Consider the following 18,266-nt stretch of genomic DNA (forward strand, 5'->3'; position numbering starts at 1 on the left):
CATAATAATTAAATGTCCTGCTATTATATCAGCATTTGCCACAGAAAATTTATATTTATAATTCAGGTAAATGTATTGGTAATACAGCGGTTTCCTGAGAGCTAATATAATTAATAATACTGTGAGTAACTGATTGAGGAATTCAGTGAGAAAGTCCGAATATATTATGTGATTTCCCATTAAAAAATGTGCATATAATATAGTATGGCTATGGGGACATCTAGAGACAATAGACACAACGGTCTGGTTCTGGAGAGGAAGCAACGCATACACTCGAGTTTCCTGTACAGTCGGAAGTTGCCGTAGATGCATGGCAGGTAATTTATCTCCAGTCCAAATTGTTAACATAGCTTCGTTTGACATTTTTTAATGGACCACATGTCGCTGGAATTGATTATTCGTTCCATTTCATATCAGAAGTAAAGCCAGTCTGATCAAAGATCACTTCACAAACTCTTCCGAGTTTAGTAGTAGCTAATCAGCACATGGCTTAGCCTAACTTACATGGATCGCATCTTATGTTTTATTCATGAATGATCGTTTAATTTATTTCTGCGTATATGCTTGTCATGTATTGCCAAATTGTATGTTCTGAAAGCATATCGTGTATTGTTATTAATCGCGTCGCATGGCTAAACCCCATTATTTCTTTATCACCAATTAGAGCCTTAAGAATAGCCTACTTTGAAACGAATGAATCAAACTAAAACACAAAGTATTCTAGCACTCACAAACTTTAACTGTTATGAACGGCTTGAGTCACTTTTTTTTATTTTTTATTTAGTCTTGGTTTTGGTTTCGGTTTTGTTTTTGTTTCTCTCCAGAAAGTGCCGTTTAGCGTTCAGTTCAGCGATTCAGCTCCGTACAATCCGGTAACTCCTGAGTTTAGGATTTTTTTAACTGTTCTTTCAAATAATCGGCTCATATTAGGCTAATTACTGGTTTGTGTGATTGATCGCGAGGGGCTAAAACTTCTAGGACATTCTTTCACGACAACGGTAAAGATTCGATTTACAACAGTTGCTTTATGATTTAATAATTCAATATAATTCATAATAATAAATGCCACTGTAATGTATTGATGACGTTGGAGAGCGAGAACTGAACATGTGTATTCAGAGTCTATAATGCAGATGGTGACGCAATAGCGCCTCACAGCGTTCACTCATTACATTTCAACATGTTCACATCATACACACAGGACAGACACATTGGTGGATATTTAGTTCTGCTCAGCTTGAATGAGTGCTGTGGGTGAGATTCCTCTGTGAATGCTTCTGTTCCAGAATTTCTTCTCATGTTCAGGTAAGCAGAAGGAGAAATGCATGATTTTAATCATATTTAACTATTTGCTAAGAAAGTTCATACATTTTTATGCATTAATTTTACATTTTTAAAGGCTACTATTAAGAAGCACTTTGATATGTGGGGATCAGTCTGAATAAAGATTGATGTGCCTTGTGTTGGCAATACATCTTCAGATATAAATATTCTTTACAATGTAAATTAAGACATGTAATATTGTTGAACGCATATGCTTAAAGGGATACTCTACCGCTTTTTCATATTAAACTGTTATTCTCTTAACTTAATCTCGATATATTTTGCTATATCTCGATATACGATATATATCTCTATCTTTACAGGGAAAATAACCCCCTAAAAACGGCAAAAACAAATATGCCAAATATCATAGTCTTTTTTTTATTGAAGTGCATAGAGGTAGTCAGTTCATGTAGGAACAAAGTGCTTTTGACATTAAAAAAAAAACTCCCTGGTTAAATAAATATGAATAATTTAATTTTAAATTAAAATAATACATATAGCCTTCTTTTCATTCATTTCATGCTTTCAAAAGACTCCCCTTTTTACAGTTAAAGTAATCAGTAAGCATTTTGCAGAAAGATGGGGGCATGACTGAGATATAAATAAACCGATTTTGTCATAACACCACTTACTGTTAAATTTGTATCAAAATTCAAACAGTAGGCTAAATGTCACGCTCTTTACTAAAGCGTGACTGAGCGCCTCATCATGCGGCTCATGTAGGCTACACATGAGGCGAGCTTCCCTTCTTTTCCAGTTACAGAACGAAATATCAACGTCAGAACGTCAGGTAGGCCAGGGCTCGCAAAATTTTGAAATTCCTGGTAGCCCTTCGGGCAGACACCCTTGAGATTTTGGCAGCCTGAAAATAATTTAACCAGCCCGAATAAAAATTAAAATAAAATGTATGTAGAAAATCGGATAGGAGTTGAAATATCAATTAAAAACAAAAACACATGTATTTGGTTCTAACTGAGCTGAAATTTCTATGAATTTCTATCCTGACCTTTATTTTTTTGGATAAGCAGAACTGAAATATCTTTGTAAATCCATGCGCCTCTTAACATGTTTGCGCACACAGAGTAGCGTCATTGTTCTCACAATTTTCCCCACTGCACGTGCAATCTTTCATTCAGCAACAACAACAAAAAAATACTATATTGTATATGTATATATATATATATATATATATATATATATATATTAGTCCTGGGGAAAAATTAATCGTGATTAATCGTATCCAAAATAAAAGTTTGTGTTTTCATAATGTGTGTACTGCAGGGCTCGCAAAATCGCCTGCCCGACGTCCCGGGGCTAATGCGTTTTCCAGTCGGGCTACCAAAATGCATCACCTCCCTTCACGACGGGCTATCTTAAATTGTGAAAGAATTCCTTTTTTTGATGTGCGTTCAGGGGCGGATTGGCAATCGGGAATACCGGGAACAATCCCGAACGGCCGGTCCATTTCAGGCCGAACCGGCCGCTGGGCAAAACGTTTTTATTTATATACACACACACACTGTAAAAAATTTCTAGTGTTTTCAACGAATTATTTAGTAACTAGTTCCACAGATTTTTTACGTTAACTCAATTTCGTTCTAGAAATTGTTACCTGAATTAATATTTTTTAATTGGCTCAAACTTGACTTCAACATTAAAATGTATGTTTGCTCAATTATTTTTCAAGTTAATTGAATTAATAATTTTTAGTTGGCTCAAACTTGACTTCAACTTTAAAATGTACGTTTACTCAACCTGTTTTTATAATTAATTCAACTAAAACGTTTTAATTAGGGGTTTCATTTTAAAATGGTTTTAACTGTTACTAGAAATTGCAGGTGAACTAGTTACATGTTATAGTGAGGATAAAAACAAATTAAAGCACATTGTATCATCTGCATTTATAACATTTGGCATACAAACAATACATTTTCATAAGAATTCATTTCAAATTTCTTTAAATAATAAAAAAATGACCAAAGCCTGTGTCACTTTTCTATAATGTCTTTAATGCACCTTTAGTTTTGAAAACACACACAGTCAAAGTAGATACAGTGGAGCATTCTTGCTACTTGTCAGGGTTTCAGCTGAAAAAGGGATAGTTCACCCATTTAGTCGCCCTCATGTTGTTCAAATACTGTATAATTTTCTTTGTTCTGCTGAACACAAAATAAGATATTTGGAAGAATGTTTGTAACAAAGCAGATAGAGCAACCATTACCATAGTATTTCCCCCCCCACTATGGTAGTGATTGGTTGCTCCATCTGCTTGGTTACAAACATTCTTCCAAATATCTTATTTTGTGTTCAGCAGAACAAAGAAACTCATACAGGTTTGGAACAACATGAGGGTAAATGACAGAATTTTCATTTTTGGGTTAACTATCCCTTTAAGAAGAACTGACTGGCTTGGATGAGAAACTTTGCAACGACAAAGCATTAATGGATATCTTGGTCACACCCTGTTGGAGAAAGAAAGAGAAATTAATTATAGTAAAAAAAATATATATTCTTTATACATTTTATCAATATTAAGAATTTACTTCCATGTGTGACTAAACTAAAGTTTAGAATTCGTCTCACTTGAGAGGACGATGAAATGAGCGCCATGGTGTTTGACAAGTTTCAGTAAATTTGCACGTATAAAAATCATCACCATGGCACCTTGGCCTATAGCTAATGAGAGAAAGTTTGTCTGACACAAAAATAGCACACAACACGCTGAGATTAAATCTAAAATACATTATATAGTATTATAGTTTAAAACAAAATTATGTATTATTACTTAAACATGGTTAAAGACCACATTAACGTAACGTAAATCATTTATTCGATGACGAGTGAACTTGACGTAGCATCACTTAAGCCTAAATAATCCCTATTTCCCTTGGATATATTTACTTCTAATGTACTTCTTACTTCACGTCTAACGTTAAATATCCACACAAGCCTAATATGTTCGACATATTTGTCTTGTCAATTTAATCATTAACACTTACCTGACGCGTGAACTGCATCCTCAAAATAGCTGCTGCTGCCTTTCTGGTGAACCTCGCGAAGTCCTTTGATCTGTATCCTTCCGCGAAATCTAACAAGCAATACAGATCCTTCCGCGTAGTCAAACAAGCTCTTGTACGTATTGTAACAACCGGATATAATGGAGGCAGAGAACATTACACCAGGATGGCAGTTTACAATCAATTACTTTATTATTAGTTAAAACAAAACACTTTATAAAACACGTTACCCCCCTTGTTATGGGTGCAGTCGTAAGGGACGGGATCACGTCAGCAGGGAAGTCACTCGGGGGTTCCCCTTGTCGATTGCATCACAGTAGGCTTAAATTATTCTCTCCGGTTCAGCATCCTCCACAGTCCGGGTGCGGGTCAGATCACTTAACAGTTCATTCTGTGCCTTTAAAGAGCTCTCCTATCCAGCGCTTGAACCCCTAACTCTCTATTGCATTTGCCCCCCACTAACTGACTATCTTCACCGCCGGAGACACTATTTGTCCCGAGCGGCCGTCTAGCATTCCCCACAAATGAGAGCTCCTCGCACAAGCAATTCACACCGTCTCTCTCGAGCGTCCCGCACCCATTCCATAAATAATCAGGGTTCACCCGCATCACCTGTGCACATTCATTTAATTACGAGTAGCTTATACGTTAACCATAGCCACTCCCACAACCTACTACAGTATTCATTAAAATTAGGCAGATTAAATGCCACAATTAACTACATGTTCATGAATTATATATGTATATTAAATATGTAATATGTAAGTGTTGTAGGATCCATTTTCTCATTATAATGCAGATACCATCATAAACAAAACATGGAAAATACATCTAATTTCACAAATATTGTTCTGATATAGGCTATTTTAACAGCTCATTTCAACAGCACAAACAATAATCTATTTACCATAGTAAAATATTGTGTGTAAATATTGTGTTGGCCAAAGCCTACTTTTATAAAATGTTGACTGGATTCGCGTTTTTTAGTCCAGTCAACATTTGCAATTCTAAATGTTAACTGGATTTGAATATATCAATTAATTTAATGTTTTTCAAATATATTTCTGCAGACTTAATATAATTAGTCTTAACTAAGCACAAGTAAGAAAATTAGTTCAACATATATTTTTTTGCTCTTCCAACATTTTATTAATTGGAGTTTTTAGAGTGTGTATATATATATATATATATGATACGTAACATTACCGTATCGGCCTGTGGCCGGCTGCTCAGCTGCAGCGGACCGCAGCTGTGTGTCAGTGTGTGTGTGTTTCAGACCGGGCCAAACCAATACTTCCAATCTTCCAACTTGGACTGATCCTCGTATTTCCTGACATCCGATTGGCTCAAAGGAGTTTACTTGGTTAGGTTTGGATATGTGTGAATGCTCAGCAACAGGAGACAGGCGGTAAAAATGGCGAAAAGAAGAAAAGAAGAGAAAGAAATGGGTGGTGCCGAAAAAATAAGAATGAAAAAGAAAAAAATGTTGGCACAAGAGGCAGCTAAATATGCCTAATTAACGGACCTTTTCTGCACTGAAAAGGGTGCTGTGGCAGGAGGTGCAGATGAGGAAGGACCCAGCAGCATGGACAGGATAGGTGCACGATTAGGCCGGCGAGCAGCGGCGACACGCTGACACACTGCCTGTGCGTGATGTTTCTGTTGAGTGTCAGCTGCGTGGCATTTGCGTACCACATTTGCACACCAGAAACGTGTCTGACGCGGCGCTGCTGCTAGGTGTCATGATAAGCCTCTGGTGATATATCTGTTTAAATTACATTTATATCTGCATTTATGTCAACCTAGAGACTTTCAAACATCAAAATGTAATATATTAATATTTATTTGTGTCAAAATGACAAACATCTTTTCCTATTCTATTTTGCTTGGAAACGCTTCCAATACACTTGTGTATAGGGCTGGGCGATATGGCGATATAATTTTCCATATCAGTCGATATCGATAAATAACACAATAAATGTAACATTTTTATTTCTTTAAAATGTAAAGGCATATTTTTGCTCATGAATGAAATATGTAGAAAGCAGACAGTTAACTGTGACAGTTTAAACTATCCTTTATTGTCAAAACATGATAAACACTTCCCGACAGGTGAACAATTTATTAAAACTGAGGTAGATTTATTTATTAAAATATTAATTGTGGTAAGCATTTTTTTTTTACTCAACACTGTATATCAATAACATCATCACTTAATTGTGTAAGTAGTAAAACACTAAAAATGCAAACAGGCAAAAAAGAAAAGCGTTTTAAGTTAAGAAACATTTTGAGTCCTCCCTCTCTTGCATCACAGTGGATTGGTCCACCATGCATCGCTCTCTCACTCACACACACACACACACACGCCCATCGCACCGACGCCGACACACACACACACACCTCACCGACAGTGGGCCGGTCGGGAGATGAGGGAGAGAGAGCAAAGGTCAGTATTTGCAGATCTCCAGAGCTCTGTCTAGTCTATTTTATTCATTTTAAACATCGGATGATATTATTTCTCGTTTGATACAGGCGATGCTGAGCCAATAATACATCACCAAAGACAAACAATTATGATAGCAATGTACAAGTCCGATGTTTTAGTGATTATAGTTTGGTAGCGTTAGCTTGCAAGTCACCCACTACAACTAACAAGGTAATAAGCCTGCTGTGTGTGAATGTAGTTTATAGATTTACCGCTGTGTTGGCTTAATGTTACTTCGAAGAAGCACGATAATATAATAAATTCCACGTAGTGAACCTATGATAAGCAGCCCACGCACGTCGCTCTGTTTTATGTCGGATGGGATCGCCAAAATATCTCCAAACCACTGAAGTTGAGCGAACTAACTTGTCAACGATATCTGTGTCCTCCGAGCTGGTTGTGAGCGCTGCATTTTCTTCACTATTGCTCATTTTTATGGCTCCACTTCACTCCGATCCTCCCAGCCTGTCAGCCACTGACTGTAAACAGCAGCGCGTGCAGCACCCAGAAGCCTGGTCTGCAATACGCATGCGCAGCATTACACATAGCGCGTAAGCATTATATCGAGGATCTATCAAACTGTTCTTATCGTTTTATCGAGGAATATTATATCGTGATAATTATCGTTATCGTTTTATCGCCCAGCCCTACTTGTGTCACATAAAAAATAGAGGTCTGTTCTATTTCTAGCATGCACGCGTTTTCCGCGGTCAGGCCCCGCCCTGTCACGCAGCTCTAACCTGTTAACATGGGAGCTGAAATAAAAACGGACATGCCACGCATCCAGTCTGTCGCCGCCTGCCTTAGTGATAAATGACACAAAATATTGATTTGAAAAGGAGTTTATTGATTTAAAAACGATTGTATTGATACTGCTAAGAAAACAGTCCATTCCGGCGTGGTGAACAATTGAGTGAAGAGATGAGTTGGAGCTTAGGACCCCATTAGCATGCCTGATCTAAATCTGTTCTTGCCATAACTTGTAACTAACAGGAGCTGTCTAAACTGTTAATAAGAGAAATTGTAATATACACAAATATTATTTTATGGTTCTTTGTATTTGAAAAAAGTGTAATTGTAACATATTTTTCTGATTATTACGATAAAAAAATAATGACAATTAAAATTACATTACGAATTGCTGTGAATACGGTAAGCCAGTATCAGGGCAGTAGAAGCTCAGATAAAGCTCCGCTAGCACGATCATAGGATCACTTTAGCTTTATGCTATGCTACTATCTAAGCTGACTAAAAAACAGACTAACAATGAGAAATATTTAATTTCACAGTCTATAGCTTCAGTTAAATATAAGTTTCTGAAACGTATAAGTTAAAATACATGAATGACTCGTTATAACGTAGTACAAATGTCTTCTATAATAATTGATTTTGTATGATTTGTAACCAGGCACTAAAGCGATTACACATAAAACGTTCTTTGAACCAATCCTATTGCTTGGGTCCTAAGCTCGGACTCATCTCTTCAGTAGGACTAATTTGTTCACCACAATGTCTCTATGGTTAGAATCCTGCATGTCCATGGCAATGCAGTGCAGCGCTGAAAAGGGGTGGGGCTACATAAACTATAAGCAAGGAATGTCTGTAAGGAGTCTATGTATGTATATTAGCTGTTAAGGTCAGTGATGGAGAGGGACAGTTTGATTATGACCCCTGCAGTCATATTGATGAGGAGGGAGAGAAGGAGGAGCAGCAGGAGAAAGCAGAGCAGAAGGAGGAGGAGCATGAGGAAGGAAAGCAGCAGGAGAAAGCAGAGCAGAAGGAGAATGGAAGCAGAACAAAAACTGACAGGTACAGGGGCTGTGTGTAGGACTGGGTATACAATAATATTATGCATAAAAAGAATAAGATTTCACTAGTTCACACTTACATCAAATTAAATAGAGTAAAGATTATGCGTATTTGGCGTGCTGTCCGGGGGAGGGCGCTGGGCTCGGAATTTGGCCCGAACCCAGAGTACCCCCCCCTTTAGAATCAAGTGAGGAGATGGGGTGGTGGAGGGATGCTAAAATGAAAATGGTCAACGAAAGAAGGTAAATCAGCTGCATTTATACACCCCTCTTATCGTTGATTAGCTTGATGTGCTCCACTTGTGTTTAATTAGGTTTAATTATATGAGCGTGCTCCGCTTGTGTTTAGTCAGGTTTAATTATCTGCACGTGCTCCTCCCGAAATTTTGTTAATAAAAACTTCACATAGTGACGTCACGTTCTTCTCATGCAGTACAACCAGTACAGACAGAGGCAGGGTCCAACACAGGTGAAGATGCACCAGGGATAGACCTAAACAGAGCTGAAGATGAGGGCTTTGATTTTTATACACGTCCGGCCTCCAAAAAATTATTTTTTTTCTTACCACCCTCAACAACCCACCAGAAAAGTCACGACTATTTATCATACTAAAGATTATGAGAAAGTGGCTCACATACTGTAAGAAAGAACACTCACTGTACTGCACAGTATGTTTGGCATATGCAAAGCCATCTGCAAGTGAAAGTGCGTTTATTAAGGGGGGAATGACAGCCTGGAAGCATGTACATCAGAGAATAGAAGAGCACGAAAGAAACCAAGTTTCTTTCACAGAGACAGTGCAGAAGCATATTTTATGATGGCCAGTCAAGCAGACATAGTAAGCTTACTAAGTGGAAAACAAGTGTCTCTTCACCGTGACCAAGTCAGAAAGAAACGCCAAGTCATGGACCATGTCATTGAAGTGATAAAAGTCATTGGAAAGTGTGGTCTTAGCTATAGAGGCACCAAATTTGAAGCTGCATACACATGGGACAACATTGCTGTTGATCATGGAAACTTCTTGGAAATGAGAATTCTGCTGAGCAAATTTGATGTCTCTCTGCAAGAACATGTAAATTAATGTGTGCAAAAAAGCCAAAGCCTAAATAAGACAGAGGTTAAAGGCAGAGGATCTTTCGTTACACTGCTCTCTAAAACATCCTTCAACAAAGTGATTGATGTAATCAGCCACTTAATCAAAGTAAGCATTTCAAGGGAAGTAAGGCAAGCAGGAATGTTTTCTCTGCAGATTGACACCACGCAAGATGTTACCTCCACAGATCAATGTGCTGTTATCCTCAGATATGTGACTGATGTGGTCCATGAGAAGCTCATAGGTGTGGTTGATTGTGAGTCATCAACTGGAGAGTATTTTGTGGAGCTACTTAAAAAAACTCTAGCAAAGGTGGATATTGAGCAATGGTGGATATTGTGTTGGCAACTCAACCGATGGAGCCACAAAAATGCAAGGCCAATACAAGGGGTTCTCTGCTTTACTGGCATCAGAGTCTCCTAACCAAGTGCACATCTGGTGCTATGCACATGTGCTTAATCTTGTTCTGGGTGACACCACGAGTGCTGTGATAGAAAATGCATCCCTTTTCTCCATAGTAAACGATGTTGCTGTATTTATCAAGGACTCATACAAGCGTATGAAAATGTGGGAGGAAGTGAGTGATGACAAGTGACACAGACGGCTGTCTCCTATAGGGGAGACAAGATGGTGGGCCAAGGACCAGGCCCTAAGCAAGATATTTGGCTGTTTTGGTAACCCTGACAATGCTTTGTATGTTGATTTAATCTTAACACTGAAAAGGATAGTGGAAGATATGTCAATCAAAGCACATGTCAGAGCAAGAGCTAAGGGATACATGGAGGCCCTACTGAAGCATGAGACAGTGCTGACAGCACAGCTATTCTTGAGAATCTTTGAGATTACCTCACCACTCTCCAGATACCTCCAGACCAGTGGCATGGACCTAATCACTGCTCATCGACTAGTTATGGGGGCCCAAGACATCCTAAAATCCTGCAACAGGGACATGGATGGTGTCACAAAAGCTGCAAATATCTTTGTTGAATGGGCTAACAAGGAGCTGGAGGAGAATGGATCTAAAGAAGTGGTTCAGGGGGCTCTACCTGAAAAAACCCCCAGAAAGAAGTCCATGCCAGGTGAAGTAGCACAGGAAGAACATTCGTTGAATACAGAGGATCAGTACAGGATCAATGTGCACAATGTCATTTTGGACACAGTGACTCAGAGCATTCAGACTCGCTATTCTGCAAATGGAGCTCTTTATGATGATTTTGCATGCCTCGACCCAAGGAATTTTAGTACACTAAGAGATAGGTGGCTTCCATCTGAATCACTCAAACACCTCAGTAAATGCCTCCTTAGGTTCGATGAAAGAGCAACATCTGGAAGGCTCAATGCCGAGCTCTGCAGTCTGGCCAACCAGTGGGAGAGACTTAAGTTGCCACATTTAGAGTCATACACTGTCCGGGCTGCAGGAGAGACTAAAGATGGAGAAGACATGGAACTGAATAACCCCAGCTGTACCTCCTTTAAAGACTGTGCAATTTGTGTTTATCATATCCTCTCCAAATACAACCTCTTCACTGATGCCTATCACGTCATTGGACTGGCCTACAAGTTCTTGCTTACACTCTCTTTCAGTCAAGTGGCCTGTGAGAGGACCTTTTCTACTCTCAAGTTTGTAAAGAACAGACTGAGGAGCACCCTGACACAGGAGTGTCTTGAGGCATTCATGATAATGTGCACAGAGAAAGAGATCCTAATGACTTAAGACAACGATGGAGTCATAGACAGATTTGCAAAGTCGAGTAAACTCCTCCAAAGATTGCTGGTGATGTGAGGTAGGACAGTTGTAGGCACACACACACTGAGGAGGAGAAAAGAGGAAGAGGAGCAGTAGGATTGAGGAGGAGGAACAGCAGGAGAGAGAAGGATGAGAAGATAGGAAGAGGAGCAGCAGGAGGAGAGAGGAGCAGCAGGAGAGAGGAGGAGGATAAAGGAGGAAGAGGAACAGCAGGAGGAGAAGAGGAGGATAAAAGAGGAAGAGGAGCAGCAGGAGAAGAAAGAAGGAGCAGCAGCAGGAGGAGAGAGGAGGAGGATAAAAGAGGAAGAGGAGCAGCAGGAGAAGAAAGGAGGAGCAGCAGCAGGAGGAGAGAGGAGCAGCAGGAGAGAGGAGGAGGATAAAAGAGGAAGAGGAGCAGCAGGAGAAGAAAGAACGAGCAGCAGCAGGAGAGAGGAGGATAAAAGAGGAAGAGGAGCAGCAGGAGGAGAGAGGAGAAAGGAGGAAGAGGAGCAGCAGGAGAGAGGAGAAAAGAGGAGGAGCAGGAGAGAGAAGAAAGGAGGAGCACCAGCAGGAGGAGAGAGGAGGAGGAGAAGAGAGGAAGAGGAGCAGGAGAGAGAAGGAGAAAGAGGAGAAAAAAGGAAGAGGAGCAGCAGGAGAAGAGAGAAGCAGGAGAGGAGGAGGAGGAGAAAAAAGGAGGAGCAGCAGCAGGAGGAGAGAGGAGCAGCAGGAAAAAGGAGGAGGAGGAGAAGAGAGGAAGAGGATCAGCAGGAGAAGAGAGAAGCAGGAGAAGAAAGGAGGAGGAGAAGAGAGGAAGAGGAGCAGCAGGAGGAGGAGAAAAGAGGAAGAGGAGCAGCAGGAGATAGGAGGAGGAGAAGAGAGGAAGAGGAGCAGCAGGAGGAGAAGGAGAGAGGAAGAGGAGCAGCAGGAGGAGAGAGGAGGAGGAGAGAGGAAGAGGAACAGCAGGAGGAGAGGAGGAGGAGGAGGAGAGAGGAAGAGGAGCGGAGGGAGGAGAGAGGAGAAAGGAGGAAGAGGAGCAGCAGGAGAGAGGAGAAAAGAGGAGGAGCAGGAGAGAGAAGATAGGAGGAGCACCAGCAGGAGGAGAGAGGAGGAGGAGAAGAGAGGAAGAGGAGCAGGAGAGAGAAGGAGAAAGAGGAGAAAAAAGGAAGAGGAGCAGCAGGAGAAGAGAGAAGCAGGAGAGGAGGAGGAGGAGAAAAAAGGAAGAGGAGCAGCAGGAGAAGAGAGAAGCAGGAGAGGAGGAGGAGGAGAAAAAAGGAGGAGCAGCAGCAGGAGGAGAGAGGAGCAGCAGGAAAAAGGAGGAGGAGGAGAAGAGAGGAAGAGGATCAGCAGGAGAAGAGAGAAGCAGGAGAAGAAAGGAGGAGGAGAAGAGAGGAAGAGGAGCAGCAGGAGGAGGAGAAAAGAGGAAGAGGAGCAGCAGGAGATAGGAGGAGGAGAAGAGAGGAAGAGGAGCAGCAGGAGGAGAAGGAGAGAGGAAGAGGAGCAGTAGGAGGAGAGAGGAGGAGGAGAGAGGAAGAGGAACAGCAGGAGGAGAGGAGGAGGAGGAGAGAGGAAGAGGAGCGGAGGGAGAAGAGAGGAAGAGGAGCAACAGGAGGAGAGAGAAGCAGGAGAAGAAAGGATGAGCAGCAGCAGGAGAAAGGAGGAGGATAAGAGAGGAAGAGGAGCGGCAGGAGGAGGAGAAGAGAGGAAGAGGAGCAGCAGGAGATAGGAGGAGGAGAAGAGAGGAAGAGGAGCAGCAGGAGGAGAAGGAGAGAGGAGGAGGAGAGAGGAATAGGAATAGAAGCAGCAGGAGGAGAGAGGAGGAGGAGAAGAGAGGAAGAGGAGTGGAGGGAGGAGAAGAGAGGAAGAGGAACAACAGGAGGAGGAGAGGGGGAGGAGGAGAAGCAGAAGGAGGGGGAGGAGGAGCAGGAGCAGGAGAGAGGATGAGGAGATGAAAGGAGGAGCAGGAGAGAGGAGGATGAGAAAAGAGAAAGAGGAGCAGCAGGAGGAGGAGAAAAGAGGAAGAGCAGGATCCAGGAAACAGACAGGTAGAGGGGCAGTGTGCAGGGCTGGGTAGGCAATCATATTAGGCATATAAATCAATCAAAGCTTTATTAAAGGGTTAGTTCACCCAAAAATGAAAATTCTGTCATCATTTACTCTCCCTCAAACCTGCATGAATTTCTTTCTTCTGCTGAACATAAAGGAAGATATTTGGAAGAATGTTTGTATATAAGCAGATTTTGAGCCCTATTGACTACCATAGTAGGGGAAATAATACTATGGTAGTCAATAGGGCTCAAAATCTGCTTATATACAAACATTCTTCCAAATATCTTCCTTTATGTTCAGCAGAAGAAATTCATGCAGGTTTGGAACAACTTGAGGGAGAGTAAATGATGACACAATTTTCATTTTTGGGTGAACTAACCCTTTAATAAAGCAAATTGACACGCACACAAAAATAGAAAAATACAGCACAATGTTACATATTTACATATATGATAAAATGCCAATAGTTCCACATACTAGATAATAACCTGACTGAAGCACAGATTGAATTAGAAAAATAGAATATTATTCTTTGCCATATTTATTACTCATGTTCTTCTCATGCATATGTTATGTAGCTGTACAATCAGTAAGCAGAGGCAGGGTCCAGCACAGGGGAAGCTGAGGCAGGGAGAGTTGAATGTGAGTAGCCTACACACACACACACACACACACACACACACACACACACACACACACACACACACACAATCTCTATTGTATGGGACTGCATTGTAGTTTTTAAGTATGAGTGGGTGTGTATTTTTAACTATTTTAACACTCTGACTGACTATACACATGACATGATGGTAGTTAGCAGCATTTAGTAGTTACTTACTTGTCAATAACGCACACAATACTGCCCAATATATAACAATAACAAAGAACAGTCTTCACTACTTCGCCACTGCGTACGATCTAGTTCAGTATAACAGGAACATCGTTAGAAGTCACTGCTTTAGATATGTGCAATACGTTACTGTCACCTGCTGGCTTTGTTGTGGAACTTAGAGAACTTTGTACAATAATATATGTAGTATATATGAGTTTATATTTTTGTTGCTGAATAAAAGAGATTGCACGCGCAGTGGGCAAAATTGTGAAAACAATGACACTTTATTGTGTGTGCGCAAACATGTTAAGAGGCGCATTGATTTACAAAGATATTTCAGTTCTGCTTATCCAAAAAAATAAAGGTCAGGATAGAAATTCATAGAAATTTCAGCTCAGTTAGAACCAAATACATGTGTTTTTGTTTTTAATTAATATTTGACTCCTATCCAATTTTCTACATACATTTTATTTTAGTTTTTATTCGGGCTGGTTAAATTATTTTCGGGCTACCAAAATCTCAAGGGTGCCTGCCCGAAGGGCTACCTGGGATTTTTAAATTTTGTGAGCCCTGGTCTCGCACCAATATTGTCAATCACCTGACTGTGGGTGAAACTTGCGATTTGAACTATGATGAACATTAATATTGCTTTATGAATTTTAGCAAGCAGTTGTGTCAGAGGAAAAATCGTGGTCTCTAAACTAAGTCTTAAACAACGCACACGCTTGTCAACATGATAACTAATCCTAACCTGGTTGGCTAGCAGAAAACATGCAGAAAACCCACGTAATTTAAAAATACTACTGTTAATGTGACACAAAATGTAGTTTTAAGTCCTTTTCAGGCGAGAAAGTAGTTGTATAAAGCTCAAATATTTGGTTTGTTTATAAAGAGAGCGCCTTTTTTAAAATTTGACCTGGCGTTTTCTGAGTTGTAGGATCCACACTATCAGCGGGCCCTCAGCGAGCCCTCAGCGCTCATTAACCCGGCAAGATCAGCCTTTCCTCGGTTAGTCCTTCTTACATTTGCCGCTGACTCTGATGTCATTGATGTTATGACATTTTTAGGTATAGTTTTACTGTTGTAGATAGCACTAACTTTGTTTGACTAAATTGTTCACATTATTTTTTGTATAGCTTCTTATACGTTTTACTTATAGTTTATCATTGATCACACAAACTGATTTAAAAAAAAGAGACTGGCCTGGGTTTTATGTCATATTTGTTGAGGGAATAACATAGTTTAATATGAAAAAGCGGTCGTGTATCCCTTTAAAATTCTGTCTTGTACCTCAGGTTTGAAGTGCCTGCAGCATGGCGTGTGCACGGCAATCTGCTATTGAGTACCTCGAAAACGCCAGGATAAAACTCATCAAATATATGAAGAACTTTCCTCTGATCATTGAAAATCTTTATCAGAAGAGGGTCTTCAATGACGATAACGTTGATGATCTCAAAGCCGAGAGGACAGAGTTTGATAAAGCCAGATGTATATTGGATTGGGTCATTAAAAAAGGGGAAGAAGCCAGTTATGAATTACTCAGGATTCTGGATGTCACTAAGAAGAGGACATTGGATCCTGATTTACACCCCTGGATCAGCTGTTTTCCCTTCAGATGGGAAGATGGAGAGATCAGCTATTCATTTGGTGAGTAGATAAATAAAAAAATTAAAAAAAAGACAAATTTCAATACAAATGTTTGTTTTTGCTGCTGTTTTAGGTACAAAACCATGTCAAAACTATCAGACAGCGCTCAAGAAGAAGGCAAAAAGGATTCTGAAGGACCAGAGGGAACGTTGCCGTACATATCTAGACGAGGCACAAGTAAACTTCCATTTTATACCTGTTGTTTTAGAGACAGACCCTGTGGTGAAAACTCTGTGTAAAATAAACCGCAAAACCAAAAAATTCCGAAAGCTACGGCCAAAAAAACTGAGAGCTTACATTCCTAAGCAACAAGCACTTTCACCTGTGGATCTGCTGAGATGCCAAGACAAAAACATCCTCCTCATAGGCAAACCTGGAATAGGCAAGACTACAGTTGTCCAGGAAGTGTTGCGTCTGTGGGCAGAGAAAGATGATAGAGAGCTGGACTACATGTTTTACTTTGATGAAAGTGTTTTGGCTAGTTCTAGCAATGACGATTTGGAATCTCTTTTGTTTAAAGTGTATTTGAAACCAATGGATAAAGACAGAAAAGACGTGTTTGAAGATATTGAGGAAAACTCTGAGAATGTTGTCATTGTATTGGATGGTGAGACATATTTGGAAAAAAATTCCACCTTATGGAAGATCTTGACCCACGAGCTCCTGCCTGATGCTAAGATTATAATGACATGCAGATCAGAGGTGGAATATGATCCACTTTTCTCCAACTGGCCGACATGGAAAGTGTATGTCCAAGGGTTCAGTGAAGAGTCTATCAACACTTACTACCAGAGTATGATGGGTCACAATCCTGTTCTTCTAGATGTTGTTTTGAAGAATAAAGAGCTCTTCAGTCTCAGCCATGTGCCAATGTATGCATCCATGATTGTAGACTTGATTCAATTTAAAAACGGCAACATTTTCAACCATCGACACACAGTCACAGAAATGTACAGCCACATTTTCCGTGTTGCTGTGAAGAAACCAATTGAGCAAATAGATAAGTACTTCAAAGACATAAAAGCTCAGGTTCAATCCTTGATGGAAAATGCATTCAATGCAACTATGCAGAAAACCCTAAACCTTATTAGCTGTGGTGAGACAGACATTTGTCGTGCTTTTCTGAAGATGATCACAATAAGAGACTCGCCTACATCTGCAACAACATACTGTGCGTTTCTCCACAACACAATGCAGGAATTCTTCTCAGCGTTGTGGCTTCTTGGACATCCAGATGAAATTGAGAAAGTCCTACAACTCTGTCAGACTGAGGAGCATAAACACATGAGACATGTTCTTCCCTTCCTTTGTGGACTTCTGGGAGAACACAACATTAAACTCATCAAGTGTCTCTTCCCAGAGGATCAGATAAAGAAAACATCTGATTGGTTCATTGAGAAGTTTTTGGAAACTTTCCTCCAACCTCAGAGTGGAAGTGAAGAGTTTGATCTTCTCTATGTGTGTCAGTGCTTGTATGAGCTCCAGTCTCCTAAAGCGTGCTCAATGTTCCTGGACAAGATGGACCATCAGCTTGAGCCTGAAGAAGATCTTGACCCTCATCAATGTTGTGCTTTGGCTTATGTGATTACTCAGTCCACAGATAAAGAGGTGTATCTGAATTTGGAGGACTGTAACATGACTGACACAGGAATGAACATGATGCTCAGCTGCTCATCCAAGATAAGGTAAGGAATAGAGATATATCGCAATATAAAAAAGTGACAAAAAATCTGTTGCAATATATTGTTTTTTTCTCTCCAAGACTGAGCTTACTGTATTTATACGGTGTAGTTCACCCAAACATGAATATTCATCATGTATTCACCCTTGTGTCGTTTCAAACTCATAAGATTTTCATTCATCGTATTTTTATGAAACCTGAGAGATTTCTGTCTCTCCATTAAAGGTGGGGTAAGTGCTATCTGGTAACTGTTGTTGATATTTCAAATCACCAAAACAAACACGCCCCTACCCCCAAAAAGGGTCTCGGCCCTATTTAGATAGCTCCGCCCCACACATGCGTAACCCAGACAACGACTATGGCAGACTCTGTGTGTAACTAATCCAGGTCGAATATTCAATAAAAAAGTCACCCCTTCTATCACAAAAACACAAACTAGTTCTCATGAACAACTCGATAGAACACAAGCCGACGGTCCAGCTAACGACATATTACAATTATGACAGGATTAGGATTATATAGGTCATGAAAAGAGGAAACAAATATATATTATAGTATCTTACTTGTAGGATTGTGACTTGTATTTTGTGAGCTGATGCTTGCAA

General features: G+C 40.2%; 1 protein-coding gene across 1 annotated transcript in view; it reads left to right on the forward strand.

Moving 5' to 3' along the window:
- The first annotated feature begins 246 nt into the window (after positions 1–246).
- The window catches only part of LOC137049057 (uncharacterized), a 109,442-nt gene continuing 91,422 nt past the window's right edge, over positions 247–18,266 (forward strand). The window contains exons 1-4 of the mRNA XM_067427450.1: positions 247–317; positions 1,202–1,305; positions 15,629–15,980; positions 16,054–17,665. Of these exons, the coding sequence (XP_067283551.1) occupies positions 15,647–15,980; positions 16,054–17,665 (1,946 nt within the window). The 5' untranslated portion in view covers positions 247–317; positions 1,202–1,305; positions 15,629–15,646. The remainder of the gene's footprint in view (positions 318–1,201; positions 1,306–15,628; positions 15,981–16,053; positions 17,666–18,266) is intronic.

The sequence above is a fragment of the Pseudorasbora parva genome, chromosome 2, assembly GCF_024679245.1.
Source record: "Pseudorasbora parva isolate DD20220531a chromosome 2, ASM2467924v1, whole genome shotgun sequence".
Taxonomy (NCBI): Eukaryota; Metazoa; Chordata; class Actinopteri; order Cypriniformes; family Gobionidae; genus Pseudorasbora; species Pseudorasbora parva.